Source organism: Anolis sagrei, chromosome 6 (assembly GCF_037176765.1).
Source record: "Anolis sagrei isolate rAnoSag1 chromosome 6, rAnoSag1.mat, whole genome shotgun sequence".
In the NCBI taxonomy this organism is placed as follows: Eukaryota; Metazoa; Chordata; class Lepidosauria; order Squamata; family Dactyloidae; genus Anolis; species Anolis sagrei.
Genome location: NC_090026.1, coordinates 18,987,265 through 19,003,846, shown reverse-complemented (window position 1 = coordinate 19,003,846; position 16,582 = coordinate 18,987,265). Strand labels below are relative to the sequence as shown.

Sequence of the window (16,582 nt, the reverse complement as noted above, 5' to 3'; positions counted from 1 at the left end):
CGGTTTAATCTGTTGTGCCACCAGGGAGCCACTATTCCTAGGATTGCATGTGGCCTGTTCCTGGTTTAGAAAACAACAGCTATAGCAAAAGGCCTGCCTTAGAACTTGATTCTCATTTTTGGGAGGAAGATGTGATACAAATACAGTAATTGCAACAACAACAACATCTAACCAGCAATACTTTTGCCAGAGTTTCAGGCCCATGTCTATTACCACCTGCAATCCAAACCAATTGTATCTGGAGACCGCCCACATAAAAAACATGCATGCTACCAGTACTATGTAATGGTTCCTTCCCTTGAACATTTGCTTATGCTGTACTATAAAAACAAATTATGTAAAAATAATAATAAACCACGGGTCATGTCTTGCCTATGCTTCCCAGTAGCTTAAGAAAGATTTTCTTCAGACTTAATCAAATATTTACACCCTGGGAACTTACAGAAACCAGCCCCCCTCTAACCCTTGGCTCCACATTGACGCAGACTCACTGGTTGCCCCGTTCTGCTTGCTGGCGTTTTGCTGGGTGCTGGGAGGCCGGGGCTGGGAGGCGTTGGTGCTGGTGGGCGGGGGTGCCACAGCCTGGGCATAAGGGGTCGGGGTGGTGGGTGCGTGCCCTGCCGGAGGGTTAGCTTTGCTGGTTGCATTCCCACTGCCAGCCACAGCCCCGTTGCTGTTGGAGCCAGGCCCATTCCCCAAGGAAGATGAGGTGCTGGAGCTGCTGCCCATCGGGTAGCTAGGAGGGATCGGGGGAGGTGGCTGATGATGGTTGTTGTGGAGGCTTTTTGAACCGTTCTTCGCTGGGGACTGAGGAAAACAGAGAAAACATTTTAGGCCTGTAAACATTTCTAAAGAGTTAGAGTGGCATAGCAATGTGAGTGCTGGACTGGGACTCAGAGAGACCAAGGTTCAAATCTGCCATGGAAGCTCATTAGGTGACCCATTCTCAGTTTCAGAGGAAAGCAGTGGCAAACTCCTTCTTACTAAGAAGAAAGTATAGAGGTTCGCCTTTGGATTGCCATAAGCTGGAAACAACCTGAAGCCAGGAGGCAGCAACAACAAATAATACTCTTCATTCTAAGAACTTGCCAATTTGCGTTCCCTCTCACTTTCCGCAAAATGGCAGTTCCAAGAATACTGTTTCTAATGTGGTAGAATTAAAACACATAATTGTCTTACTCTTGATCAGTATGCAAAGGAATCTTGTAGGACCTTGTGACTGACTGAAAGAAGTTGGTGGCATAAGCACTTGTACATTACATTACTCCGACCTGAATATAAGCTGAGGCACCTAATTTTACCACAAAAAACTGGGAAACGTATTGACTCAAGTATAAACTGAGGGTGGGAAATGCAGTAGCTACTGGTAAATTTCAAAATATAGATGACAATACAATTACATTGAGGCATCAGTAGGTTAAATATTTTTGAATATTTACATAAAACTGTAATTCAAGGTAAGACTGTCCAACTCTGATTAAACCATTATTCTAACCTTCTTCAATGTACATGTGCTTATGTATCTTTCCAACCATAATGAAGAGAATAAAATAATAAATGTAATAAAAATAATAATGGAGTAAAACAATGGAAATGTAATAATAACAATAACAAATGGAATAAAATAATAAATGTAATAATAATAGAGTAAAATAATAAATATCTGCCTCAAGTATAAGCTAATGGGGGCTTTTTCACACTAAAAAAAGGGATGAAAAATTCAGCTTATGCTCAAATATATTCGGTACCTCATCAGATGTGTGGAGTGATGTGCCCTAGAACAGACAATACCCCTAAGGACTTCACTCCATGCATCTGATAAAGTAGATGTAGTTTATGCTACCAACTTCTTTCTCTCAGTCTCAAAGGTGCATAGGGTTCCGTATGTGGCACAGTCCTCCTACAGAACAGTATCATCTTAGAATCTTTTGAATTACTCATGGGAAAACACTTGCACATTCTTGCACGTAAAAGCTGTCTATTTCGAAGGAGAGCCAAGACAAGGAGCATTTCATCTTTGGTATTCAGTTTCATTCAAAAGTCAAGATTTTGATATAGATAGTAAAGGTAGACATCTCCTAGGTCATGTGGCTGGCTTGACTGCATGGAGCCATTACCTTCCTGCCGAAGTGGTACCTATTGATCTACTCACATTTGCATGTTTTCGAACTGCTAGATGGGTAGAAGCTAGGGCTAACAGCAAGAGCTCACACCGCTCCCCAGATTCGAACTGCTGACCTTTCAATCAGCAAGTTCAGCAGCTCAGTGGTTTAACCCACTGCGCCACAGATCCAACTCTTAAAAACAAACAATATAGCCATCTACATCCTGAAGGTTATAGTCTCCACAGCAGAATCATATTCTAACTGGAATGATACATATGGACTGACTGTAGCTGATGAGCACCAGTCTTCCTCTGCTCCTCCCAAACAGAACGCTTTGAAGCCCCAAATTCCTGGATGCCAAACTCACCTGACTTACTTCACTGTCCGTTGACCGTCCTCGTTTCTTATCATCTTCCGAGTTCTCCTTAAAAGGATAAAAGGTGGTATAAACATCACAGAAAGAAGAATGCCTGCATCAGGGCTTAGCATGCAACCAACTACCTCCTTGAAGAAAAGTACATGGCCCAGAAACCCAGATGCACAACAGAGTACTTTCCTTACCGTCGTACAATTTGCAGGACTGGGTGGGATTGGGGAGCTGGACGTGGTGGATGTGGGTGTACTGCTGGACTGATTGAACATCTCATCCTCCATGTGGCTGTGGCTGGGTGGGGAAGTGGCTACCAGGGCCTGTGCTGCAGGGCCAAGAAAAAGGAGAGCTTACAAACCAAGGACCAAAGCTACAGGTAATTAACCAATCAACCAGCACTATTAATCAGGTGGCACAGTTGTTACAAGGCATAGGCCCACAGTCCTTGCTTGAGAACAGTTCGCTATTGTGACTTTTAAATTTACTGACACCTTCTAAAGTTTTATAGACAAGACGAAGAGAAAAACTGACATCACCAATCTCATCTTGAAGAAATAATAATAATAATAATAATAATAATAACAATAAATGTTATTTATATCTTGCTCATTCTTCTCAAAGGGACTTGGGGCGGCTAAGAACACAAAAACAATATACATAATATGAAACAAAAGGCTGCAAATCAAAATCAAAATGCAATAAATTAAGGGTAAAACAATAAACGTAGTTAAACGTAGTTAAAACAGCTTATGGCTGTTAGACTTCAAGTGAAGCACGCAAGCAACAAACAGAACAATTACCAAGTTACCTCAAAACAGTAAAATATCAACAACACAGGAAATTTTACCAACACAGAGTCCAATGGGAGGCCACATATGCCCAACAAACTATCAACTGACTTTAGCACACGGGCTGACTTTAGCACATGGATGCTTAGCAAAATAAATACCCCTCGCAAAATGTCATTATTTTCTCAAGTTTACACACAGATTTTCTTAAAAGGAAGAAAGTAGCAGTCCCTTCAAAACTGCCATAACTAGCAGTGCAATAGCAGCTTCTCCACAGGAACAGGCCTACAGACTGAATCTACTTCTGTCTCATACTTCCCCACAGATCAAGGAAACTTACGAATGTCTTCTAAGTCGAGGTCATCATAAAGGAACTCATTTTCTTCAAAGTCGGGGTCCTGTGAGGAGTCTACATAGTACTCCACATCATCCTTGATCTTTCGGATGGAGTCCACATTAATGGAGTCATTGTCCAGCATGCGCAAAATCGTCTCCAGCATCCGAATGTGGTACCGGTGCTTCTCAATGTGCCGCTTCAGCCCTTCTATCCGGTCTTGCTTCTGCTTGTGAGCAGGTGGAAGAGAGCACCAGCATATTTAAAATGTCAAACCACAGTGGGACATAGGTTCAATCCCTCATCTGCCCATAAAGCTCATTTTGGATCAGTCAATCTCGCTCTTGTGCCTCACGATGTTAAATAAAGCCCTACTATTATTGAGAGCTAAGCCAGGACAGAAAAAAAAAAACACAGAGAAGGGAGGTTTCAGTGACTGCCTCCACATCCTCAAGTGTCCACTCTTTGAAGGACACACTTTCGCAACAAGCTACACTATGCAATTTAAGAACTTTAGACAGTGCTCTTGAATCAGACCTTTCTTTTCCAACCTTAAGTCAGAGCCAAAGCCAAACTGCCTCCTGACATTCACAATATTCACCACACAAGGTTCTGGCAACTTATCTCTGTGACAGACAAGTTCACCATATGATTAATTTATCTCTTTCTCCTATTCTTTTCTTTGCCCAACCCCCGCCTAACCAAGCTCCCAGAAATATCAATTTCCACACATATCCCCTCCAACTTTTTAATATATTAAAACCATGTAATGTCCTCATGCACTAGCCCCACTGTGCATCACTCACACTCTCAGGAAGACATTTTATCAACTCACATCCTTATCTCCTTTCTTCTTACGTGTCTGGACAGAAAGAGACTCCACTTCACTCTCAAACTGATCCACTTGCATGTTCAAGGTATCTATTGTATTCTGATATAGTGAAGTTGGAAAGAGGGAGGGAAGAAAAGAGACAGATCATGCACCAGCCAAACTTGAAGGTCTCGAACATACTGAAAGTATTGCCAAGGTAAGCAATACAGCAATAAAGCATTTTATGAATACACATATCTCCCTATATATAGCGGTCAAGCATTACAATGTACCGAGAGGGCTTTCATTTATGTCCTACTGGTAGAAACAGGTAAAGGTAAAGGTTTCCCCTGAGATTAAATCTAGTTGTGTCTGGTTCTGGGAGGTGGTGCTCATCTCAAAGAGCTGGTGTTGTCTATAGATACCTCCTAGGTCATGTGGCCAGCATGACTGCATGGAGTGCCATTACTTCCCGCCTAGGCAGTACCTATTGATCTACTTACATTTGTATGTTTTCAAATTGCTAGGTTGGCAGAAGCTGGGGCTAATAGTAGGAGTTCATCCCACTCCTCAGATTCAAACTGCCAACCTTTTGGTCATCAAGTTCAGCAGCTTAGCAGTTTAACCCACTGCACCACCAGGTATTTGGAAATGCGAGGTAGGACCTTCCCACATATGGGATCTTTTTTATGAAATCCCACATAAAAGAGGTTTGGCTGGCATTTACAAGAGAAGCCTGGCTGTACTTCAGCTTATACACAAAGAAAAGATCTGGCAATTTACCAATTTATCTGGATCTTAGTGATCACAGCATGAGGTATTCTTGCTGATCTCATATTGAATTATAGGTTTTAGTACTGTATGTCAATTTGCTTTTGTCAGCTGCATCCCTGCTTGAGCCCCTTTAATACAGGATGGATTATGAATATTTCAATAAATAAAAATATGAAATTAACAATGAGAAAACAAAATGAAGACAGTAAAGCCTTTAAATAACAAAGCATTGAGGGAAATAACAAAAGAAGCTTGATTCCTCAACCATTAACAACTAATCACTACCAACTGAGATGTGGAGATTCTCTCCGATGGAAAACGGGTAATTTTCCTAACATGCTATAAAGCAATTTATGATATCCAGTCCATGGGAACACCTTCAATTTAACAGTTTAAAAAAATACACTCAGTTTTTTCCTTCTTCCTAAACCCCCAGACAAAAGCTGCTACAAAGAATAGTGTTTTCCCCCTCCAGTTATCAGTGAGCCAGCTAACTTCCCTCCATTCTCACCGTCAACCACTGCCCAACGTCCTCCTTTTCCTTCTGAGCTGGGTCCACTTTCTGCGCCAAGCCCAGCCCTTCCTTGGAGTAGGCTTTCGTCTTGGTCTCACGCTCGACTACCTTGAACCTCTCCATTTGCTGGAAAAAAATGAGAGTGATTCAGGAAGATCAGCAGGACAAGGAACAAATCCAAGTGTCACTGAGAAGTCCACAGCCCTAGCCAAATTTCACACTGATCTTTTAAACTATTTATGGCATCATTTCCAATGGCAAAGAGAAAGGTTAAAAACTGCATAAAAATTCAGTTTAGCTACTTTCTCAAACTTTGACCTGTAATGAGACCACTGGATCTAATACAGGAATGGGCACATTTTGGCCCTCCGGGTGTTCTGGACTCCAACTCCCACAACTCCTAACAGCTTACTAACTGCTTGGAATTGTGGGAGTTGAAGTCCAAAACACCTGGAGGAAGGCCAAAGTTTACATTTGAGCATGCCTGCTCTAATGTATATATATATAGGTGAGATATCTATAGCAGGCATTTAGGGACCACTATGAGCAATTCAGGAATATAATATTTTGGTCCGAATTCTGAAATGAAACAGCCCCAGGAAAGCTGGACTGAGTACGTTTGCTGAACATTTGGATCAATCTAGTAGTTAAAGCACAAGCTTGCACTGAAAAGTTGTGGAACTGCAATTGACTGTTGCACATATATGGTGACAAAAATAAAATTTCCAAGCTCTACATTGGTCAATGACAAAAACACAGCATTTGGCCTTGGCATCTCTAAGCTAGATAATGATAGCTAAGATATTTCTAGAAGTGCAACCCCCACCCCCCAACCCCCCCCCCTCCCACAATATACATAATTTGAATGACAAATGATCACTGAAAACACAAGCTTCAGCTTGACTCTTGCAAATGCAGTAGTTGAAAACGTATTGCCAAAGGAGTCAGGAAAGTCTCAGCTCACAGTTCAACAGACTTTTCCATAGGTGTCCAAGAGGCAATCTCCTAAGTGGCATCCCAGTCCTCACCATCTATCCCATGCTGATTCACTCAGGACACCTTTACCAACAGGATCCTGGACTCCCCACAAAAGCACTTTCTTCTTCTCTAGATTATAATGGGCAGCTTGCTCACCTTTATGAGGTCATACTGTCTAATAGCCAATTGCAACACCATAAGGGAGGAGCTAAGCCAAGTTAAACTTATAGGTCTAAGTTTATCAACGAGCAAAACCTACCTGGGTGAATCTTTGAAAAGTTGAGGGGGATAAAATGAAGCAAGGCATATCCCATTTACACATTTAATGCAATACATCACTTTAACAAAGGAAAATGTAACTCAGGATATTGCTGAGTCCTGGTATGTAAAAGTTCACAGATTCTTCTCTCCTGCTCCTCACCGTCTCAATGAGTTTCCTGTTGTCTATTAGCTGCCTTTTGTCTTTGATCTCATTGGATGCAACCCATGTCTTGATCTGGTCCCTCAGTCTCTGTGGAACAAAAAGAAGAAAAGTTGAGAAGAGGAAAAGGAGATTTGCTGCCAAGAAAATCATCCTTACATTTCCACCCACAGTCATAAAGGCTACTGACCTGATTAATATTCTGGCAAAAAGAGCAAATTATCAATTGCTTACTACTGGCAATAAGTTGTAGAAGTGGTATTATGATTATGGAAGGCACAGTCCACCCTCCCCCCACAACAAAATACAAGTGTTCAATAACTCATTAGACAACCTACCCTTTATGATATCTCAGGATTTTCCCAAGTCTTTCTCTCAATCTGCCCCAACCTAGTGCTCCTCAAATAGCAAAGCTGCCTGCCCGTAAGGGCAATCATAGTATAAACACATCTAGAGGTCACCAGGTGAAGAAAGCATGCATCCTTATTCTTCCTCCAGTAAAATGAGGAATGCCAGCAATGAGAACTGCTAAACCCATCTTCATAACACTTTAACTCCCTGTCACCCAAAGGATAATAATAATAATAATAATAATAATAATAATAATAATAATCTTTATTCTTGTACCCCGCCTCCATCTCCCCGAAGGGACTCAGGGTGGTTTACATATGGCACAAAGTGTCTTAAATAGAGCATAAAATAAACACACAACAGAATACAAGAAAGTAAAACATACAGCATATAAAAACAAAAGTTTAAAACTCAGAACAACACCCAATAATCTATTACGACAACTATCGTAAGACATGGCAAGACTGTAAACAAGTCATGGGAATGGGATAGTGCAAACTGTAGCTGAGGAACAAGGGCATGGGATGAAAGGGGAGTGCTATGTCATTGATTGCGGACCATTGGGGCTAGACATTCCCAAAGGTTTGTTTACACATCCAGGTCTTCAGATCCCTACGGAAGGAGGACAGTGTGGGGACCTTCCTAATCTTCCTGGGGAGGGAATTCCAAAGCCAGGGGGCCACCACCGAGAGGGCCCTCTCCCTCGTCCCCGCCAACCGCACTTGTGACAATGGCAGGCACGAGAGAAGGGCCTCCCTGGCAGATCTTAATGCTTGAGCAGGTACATAGAAGGGGATGCGGTCACGAAGATAGGCAGGGTCCGAACTGTTTAGGTTTTATAGGTAATGACCTGTACTTTGAATTGAGACCAGAAACTTATCAGCAGCCAATTTAACTGCTTTAATAGGGGCACTGTGTGCTCCCTTATAGCAAGCTCCAATTAGTAGCCTAGTTTATTGACAGCCATCTCCTTTGCTCTTAATCAACACAAGACCTACAAGGACGAAAATTCTCGTTTTTCTTCTGTTCTTTCCAAAAGACTCCAGTAGTTTACCTTTCAGAACACCACTATCTCCTCCTGCATTCAGCCAGCCAAATGGTTTCTCAGAGAGATAACAAAACAACAACAAAAAAAAAAAACCTTGAAAGGATCCTAGACAATTCTTACCTGGAGTTTTTTAATCTCCTTTTTCAGATCGGCTTCATATTTCTCCTTCTGGTTTGCATTAGCTGCATTGTGGAGCTGTAGTATATATAGAAAGAAGAGTGGGGGAGAAAGGGAGAGAAAATATTAAGGTTGGGGAACCCAGGTGTCAAATATGTGCAGCCATAAAGAAAACCTGGCAACAGAAACAGCAAATAAACTCATTTTTTTAAAAAGAGAAAGTGAAAAGAAAAGATCAGGAATTTGTGTAGATACACGAAGAATGAATACACAATGATATAATGATCAAAGAGGCCAAGGTGAGATAAAAATTCCGAAAACAACTCAGGAAGGGGGAAAAAGCAGCTCTCACCTTCTGCCAGATATCTTCAAACTGCTCCACACCTTCTGCCACCTTTTTCAAACACCGATCAATCTCACCTGGGAAGGGTGAGAATGAACTATCACTACTATGGAGAATAACAAACACTATGCTCCCCACCCCCTATGTAGGAAAGAAAGGGAACAGAGGTTTCAATTTTGTCATGGACTACCAAGGTTTCTTTTTCTATGAGACTGAAGGTCTACTGGTGCCCTATTTGGCAGGTTTCCTATATTTTCAACCAATTTGACATCCTAAAAAAGCTGTCACCCCTCCTAAGATGTTGTTACTAAGAAAAGCTCTAAAGGCCCTTCCACACAGCACTAGAATATAGGGCTGTGTGGAAGGGCCCTCAGTTAAAGCTTTAAGCTACAAGTTGGAAGCTAGAATCTCACACTGGCAGCCACCTTCACGTATCTTCTAATAATATTTTCAAAATCAAATTTAATCTCCCAGGACTGAAAGACCTTCCCCAGCATTATCCTAGAGCAGTGGTTCCTCAGGTTCTCCAAATGATTCTCACGTTTTGACTGTTGGCCAACGCTGGCTTGGGCTTCAGACAAATGAAGTCCAAACACATGAAGCACCAAAGGTTGGGAACCACTATTCTGGAGTCTTCCTCCCTTGATTATAGCATCCTTGGTCTTCCCCCTACTCATGTATTAGGCCTGTCCTTCTACTCACAGGTACCTAAGGTCTCAATATTACCTGTAGTTTCAACCAAAGTAGACTCACTGAAGGTTTATATAAATGAGTGAAGACTTAGGAGACAAATCTTAGGCAAATGCCATTGTTTTGATGGCTCTGCCCTAGTTGGGATTAACAAGATTAAAGACAATTACTATTAACCATCCTAAAATTTCCCTCTTCAATAAATAAATAAAACAAAAAAACCCAAAGATTATAATCCTTGATATTCTAAAACATCCCCACTTTCAAAATGAAAGGTTCTGTCTCTGCTCAGCTTTTTCCCCATTCTATCTAACTAGGGCCTCTTCCATATAGCTGTACAAAACCCACATTGAACTGGATTATATGGCAGTGTGGACTCAGATAATCCAGTTCAAAGAAGATATTTGGATTATCTGCCTTGATAGTCTGAGTTATATGGCTGTGTGGAAGGGCCATAGATCTCACTCTCTTCTATAGAACCCAGGTGTTTTGGCCCTTGGTCACCTGTTCTGATCAAAACAGTTTCTTTTCCAGAAAAGCCAGGTGCCTAGTTTGCACCAGGAAGCATAACCATTAAGATTGTAAACATTCCATCTTACCTTGTAGCTTCCTCTTATCTGCCATGTTTCCTTTACTATAGAGGGGCTCTCTTCATACTTTATAGAGCGTCAATGCTTCAAAAAGAAGAGAAAAGAAAGTTAGAAGGCAAAGCCAGGACAAAGCCTTTCATGTGAGGGGCCAAACAGGGGAAAATAAAGACTGAGATTCAGGCTTCTGGGTTGTTGTTTTTTAAAGAGAAGAGGCATGGGAAGTAGAAATCCATACGTTTCTATCTTTTATCTCAGAAAAGGTTTCTCTCTGTTGATTTTTACTTTTCAATAGCAAATAGATTTTGTTCTTATAAGAATCAAGGCTGAAAACCTAGATGAGTCATAGACCAAAATCCTACAAAAATCAGGAGAGTAGCATGAAGATAATGACTTAGGAGATATTGGAGCAACAGAAGAGCTACAACAATTAACAATTAAAGGACCCCCTTCTCTATCTGACAGGCAAATGTTTGGCAGGTTAAGCCTTCACTAGTAAACACAGAATGCAACATTAGGACCAGCTTCACTTTCTATTTCTTGTATCAGACAGCTACTATGAATACAGAAATCCTGCTGGGGACAGATTCTTATATCGATGTGTGAACTTGGTCATACTTTGAGGCCTTTCATTCAAGACTTGTGGGCTGTTTACAGCTGAGTCAATACAATTGTTTTTAGGTAGTCTTGTGGATACCAATGTTAAAATAGGCATAAAAATGAATACTTCAGAACTTAATGAGAGAGAAAGCTTACTCTCAACGGCTCTATGAAAGAATCTCAACACATATACTCAACACTTGGAAGGCAGACTTCGCCGTGGTAGTTCACTCTCGTTACATCCCAAATAGACTACTGCAACACATTCTATGTGGGGCTGGCTTTGAAGACTGTTTGGAAGCTACAAATGGTCCAACAGGTGGCAGCCAGATTGCTCACTGGAGCGGAATACAGGGAGCATACAGCCCCCTGTTACATCAGCTCCACTGCCTGCCAATCTGCTACCAAGCACAATTCAAAGTGCTAGCTTTAGCCTATAAAGCCTTAAACGGTTCTAGCCCTGCTTACCTGTCTGAATGGATCTCTCCCTATGAACCAATTTGGAGCTTAAGATCATCTGAGGAGGCCCTGCTCTCACTCCCGCCTCTCTTGCAGGTGCGATTGACGGAGACAGGAGACAGGGCCTGCTTAGTGGTGGCCTCTTGGCTGTTGAACTCCCTCCCTAGGGATATTAGATCAACCCCCTATCCCCTGATCTTCCACAAGAGAATGAAAACATGGCTTTGTGACCAAGCCTTTAGATAAACTTGGAACAACGTGGAATGACCATTTGAACAGCCTGGATTATGCTCGTGGATTACGTGTTTAACTCTGAATGTATTGTTTTAAAATGTTTTAATTGTTTTTAATGTACTTTTTAAATTCTATTTTAATATTTATTTAAGTATACATTGTGTTTTAGGGGATTGAGAAAGGCAGGGTAGAAATGTAAATAAATACTCCTCCTCAGGAGGTTTTTTTTTGCTGCATTTTGGAAACAGGTTTCCTCAATAAATCTCACTTGTTTCTTTCTTTCATTTTTGCATGGGGTCCAATATGATATTTGAAACAAACTTCTCAAAAATTGTCTCAATCATGCACAGATCCCTCCTTTCAACTATGTGTAACTGATATCTTACATTGAAAAAAGTTTTAAAAGTTACTATAAAAGTCAAAAAAGCGAATCAAGAAAAGAAATATAGAGTTGAAATACAAAAAAGCTAAAAGAAATAAGAAACAAAAGAAAAGGTAGATTACCTCCAATCTAGTCTCACCTAGCCAAAATAAACAACATAAGTTTCATGCTCTAGGCCTCTCAATGTTGATTCCTTTTTCAAACAAAAAAACCCCCTCAAATTATTCTTCAAAACTCAAAATTGGCATCACTTGTTTATTTGAGTTGTTAGGATTTGGGGAAATTTTCACAAATCAAAGAGCACCCCCCACCACTTCCTTCTCTTGTTCAATATAGAAACAAAACTGGCTGGGAAAGCTACTGAACAGTGGGTGAGGGGACATCCTAGAGTTTGGTAATCTGATATACTTGCAGATTAAATTATCTAGCAGTGTTGTTTTAATTTGTGGAGCCTGGTGCTTTGTGGAGAAGGTAATATAAGGACAGGACTTACCTAGTGGCCCCTGGGCGCTTGCTGTCTTTCCAGCCAGGTTCCTGTGTAGGTGAGAAAACACATGACTTTTTATTTCCCAACCAAATGCCCACGATGCCAGAATTCACAATAGGATATGTGAGAGACCACAATCAATGCACAAAACTGCTTAAGCACTTCAAAGGTTTAGGCAGCTAAGACCAAGGCTAGTAGACAGAAAGGAAGAAAGAGACTTCTACTCTACCATGAACACCCTGCCTCGAAAACTATCCATCATTACCTCACTGTCACTCTTTTTCCTATCAGAGTTCCAGTACCTTTAACAGGTTATAGCCAAGTAGAAGTATAACAGGTTAACCCCCCTTGCATATGTTAGGAAAAGGAGCCTCTGTTAGCAAAATGAGTTAAACCCTTGTGCCAGCAGGACTGAAGACCAACAGGTTGGAGGTTTGAATCCGGGAAGAGCGCAGATGAGCTCCCTATGTCAGCTCCAGCTCCCTATGCAGGGACATGAGAGAAGCTTCTCACAAGGATGGTAAAACATCAAAACATCCGGGTGCCTCCTGAGCAATGTCCTTGCAGATGGCCAATTTTCTCACACCAGAAGTGACTTGCAGTTTCTCAAGTCACTCCTGAGACACACACACACACACACAAGTTAGGAAAAGCATTGTTTGCATTCCAGTATGAATAAAGCTGGCAATCTTACCAATAACCCTGTGACCAAATGTCAGTTTATTTGCATATCGCAAGAAAGTTATGTCCCCGAGATGCAGTTTTTCTAGTTCCCATGCTGCAAACATGCCAAAGCAACTCTCATTGATGCACCTGTGTAAGCACACCTCGTAAATTTAAGAGACTAAAGAGACTAGTCCGCATCCCTTCCCCAGAGTTCGCAGATAATAAACAAATTCACATTCCCTTCTGTGAAGTACCAACAGTCCTTAATACAAATATGCAACAGAATCCTGAAGTGCTAGAGTGGGCTGAAAGAGGAAGGCGAGCAGGATACTGTGCTCTAGTGCACAACATTAAAAAAATGTTTTGCGATTAAAAGTTAGCACATCAGGTTATCAGTTTTCAGTGGTTTGCTCCCCATTGCACTGGCATAGCAGAAGCAGACATAGCAGGAGCATTAAAAAGTGTGACCAGCATTTGTCGTGACACGGCTCATTCTATGCCTACTCCTTGTGCTGCCTCAAAGACGAAGCCTAAACTGTTATACTCCATTCCATTCTCAGTAATTACAGAATGTGTTGTAGGTCTATTCTTCTCCAGCGTCCTAGATGCTACTATTCTCCCAGACAACCCAGGAGCCCAGAAAAACTACACACGATTTCCGTTAACAACTGAAAGACCTGGTGGGTGGGATGGACAATTGCTAAAGCTGCCTTTGGAATACAGGCAGCCTCATGTGACACAATATTGCCTCATAAGTAAGCTCCACTGACTTAAAAGGGAATTATTCTCCAAGTAAGCACACATGTAATTGCTGTTTTAGAATTCCCAGTCTTCGCAGAATGATAGTGTTTGTACCTCTAAGTGCATTCTTTTCCTCCTCTACTTGCTCTGAGCAAAATTAGAATTTTATCAGTAACTGAAACATGGGGAAATTAGGAAAGCAAATGCTGGAGGAAGAGGGCTGGCAATCTAAGGAGTTTAATCAGATGCAACTCCAGTGCCATTAACAGCAGCTGCGGACACCTAATTCATAACACAAAAAGCCTCACCTGCCAATCCCTGTACTTCAAACTATTGTTCAAGGGTCAAGATTAAGCCAAGCCAGTTCCTTCTGGTCATCCGGCATCTTAAGCCATCCTGAGAATACTTAAAACCAGATATTTCAGCCTTCAAACCCACCCAGCATGGAGTTGTAATCCAAAACATGTGGGGAGCAAAAGACTGCACACTACTAATGGAGAGCTGGGATGGGCAACTGTGGCCCTCCAGATGTTGCTGGATTGCGGGTCCCACAATCCTTCACCACTGGCCCTGCTGGCAAGGATAAGGAGACCAACAATATTTAAAGCCACACTTGTCCGCAAGTGATCTAGAACACTCTCCTTACTAAAAAGAATCTGACTAGGAGAAAGGCAGGAACTATGCAGCCTTCTAGATAGATGTTACTGAGCTGCAGCTTCCAGCATTCTTAATCTCTGGCAATGCCAGCTTGGGCTGGTGGGAGTTATAGTTCAATGAGATCAGGAGAGCCACATGATTCCCCCCCCCCAGCCTTTAATGGGGGCAGAAGCTTTGTTGCTGTTACTATTGTTAAGACAATTAGAAATGAAATGCCATTGCTGATCTACTGCAAATTACCCAATCATCTACCAAGAGGTATCACTATACTTTCAGATTTTCTCTCTTCTAAACAGCAAAGATAGTTGAAGCAGAGGCCTATTGGATGTCCTTATAATCCTAATTGAAGAAACAACATGCACTGGAAGGATCTTGATCATTCTTGTGGAGGAATCCATGGTTCTTTACAGCAGGAGACAAACACCTGATTGAGTTTTCCATGCTGCATTTTTATTTACTCTGAAGGGTGGAATGATTTTAAAATCAAAGCATTGTAGGACTAGGTACCATATTTTAAAGTTTTATGATATTTATAGGTTGTATCTGTTTTATTTTTTATATAATGTATTGTTTGCATATCATTGAATTGGGTCATCGAATTGTGCCAAATTATGTATCATAGGCCGCTCTGAGTACCTTTTGGGGTGAGAAGAATGGGATAGAAATATTGTTAGTAAATAAATAAATAAATTGTAAATCACTGATTCAACTCACCAGGTTAAAGAGCTGTTTTCTACAGTATCTTTCTACAGCTGCAGTCGTGGGCAGACTACTGAATCTAGTGGAGCTAGCCTTCTCCTAATCTACCGGATTTTGCCTTTGATACAAAGAGAATCCAGCTCAAACAGGGTGGGAAAGGTGTAGCCCTCCAGCTTCTGAGGAAACAAGCCTAGGCATGGGCTCCACTTCAGGTTTCCTGAGGAACACAGGGTAACTGCTTGATATTAAAAAAAAATGTTTGCAACTATATGGAGTGTTCATACTATTTCTGTTCATGAGCAGACCAATTGCACTCAGAATTCACTCTGTCTTATAGGGCTGCTGCAAAACTAGGAGTATTTTTTATTTTCTCTAGACATGTTCAAGAATTTTAAGCAAAAATACCTGTTTGAAAATGTAAGTGATAAGAGGCGCTAACTGGAAGTCACTGAACAGAATAGTACTTTTCTTCAGGAAAAGTATATGTCAGTGTAATTCTTAATATTTCTATTCTCTACTCAGAAGTATGTTTTATTGAATTCGAAGGAACTGATTTACCCTAATACTTTTGATTTACACAGTATTAATTAGGTTCATTACATATTATGACATAAGTTCAAAAAAGAGAGAAATCTAGTGACACCAATTAGCATAACCAGTTGGCATGTGATATAACTTGTTTCTTCAGAAACAATGGGAAGACATGGATCGATATCTAGATCTTGTTAAGATAAATAATCAGGTTACTGCTGAATTTATCCCCCCACCCTCTTCATTTTCCTTTTTACGAAAAACTAACAGAAGCATCTCTTTAAAGACTCTGACTAATGTGTGACCTGAACAAAATAACACTTTTTGGCACTCTGTTTCATTGTTTTGCATAGAAAAGGCAGCTTTTTGGCACTCTGGTTCACTGTTTTGCATAGAAAACCACACACACGCACATTTTATTTTAAAATATATTTAATCCCCCTTCTTCTGAACCCAAACACTGACCTCCTTTGATGCAACACTTTAGCTAGTCTATTATTTTAGAAGGGAGGGTAGGGGCACACAAACACAACTTTGAGGGTGACTAACTAGAAAAAGTGGAAAGCGTGTTGAAAAGGCTGACATTGCTTTCTCCTAGTCTGTGTCAACTGTCTTCTCTCACTATAAGCAATCTGAATATCTATAACAACTGACCACTGATGAAAAAAGATGCAACAGTAGCTGGACCATAAGAGTGATCTCCACTCTGTTTAATTTTAAGTAGCAAGGAGGGAAAAGAAAGCAGAACTCAATGTAGAAGCAAAAAGTTGCCAGAATGTAATACTTTTCAAAGGCCAGATGAAAGAGTACCCTTACGCCAAAGATCAGCCAATACACTGTGGTATTTTTCAAAATCAATCAATAAAATTAACAATTGAAAGATATACAAGCTATT

General features: G+C 41.0%; 1 protein-coding gene across 4 annotated transcripts in view; it reads right to left on the bottom strand.

Annotated features, from left to right (window-relative positions):
- Positions 1-16,582, bottom strand: part of CNOT3 (CCR4-NOT transcription complex subunit 3) — a 41,134-nt gene that overhangs the window by 11,839 nt on the left and 12,713 nt on the right. For 2 of the 4 annotated variants that reach the window (XM_060780397.2, XM_060780399.2), the window contains exons 2-12: positions 12,400-12,440; positions 10,244-10,318; positions 8,964-9,031; positions 8,615-8,689; positions 7,096-7,185; positions 5,694-5,822; positions 4,433-4,528; positions 3,604-3,826; positions 2,667-2,800; positions 2,473-2,529; positions 492-807 (exon numbers count right to left, since the gene is read on the bottom strand). In XM_060780397.2, coding sequence (XP_060636380.2) covers positions 492-807; positions 2,473-2,529; positions 2,667-2,800; positions 3,604-3,826; positions 4,433-4,528; positions 5,694-5,822; positions 7,096-7,185; positions 8,615-8,689; positions 8,964-9,031; positions 10,244-10,268 — 1,213 coding nt within the window. In that variant the 5' untranslated portion in view covers positions 10,269-10,318; positions 12,400-12,440. The remainder of the gene's footprint in view (positions 1-491; positions 808-2,472; positions 2,530-2,666; positions 2,801-3,603; positions 3,827-4,432; positions 4,529-5,693; positions 5,823-7,095; positions 7,186-8,614; positions 8,690-8,963; positions 9,032-10,243; positions 10,319-12,399; positions 12,441-16,582) is intronic. The other 2 variants (XM_060780398.2, XM_060780400.2) reach the window with 1 other exon arrangement.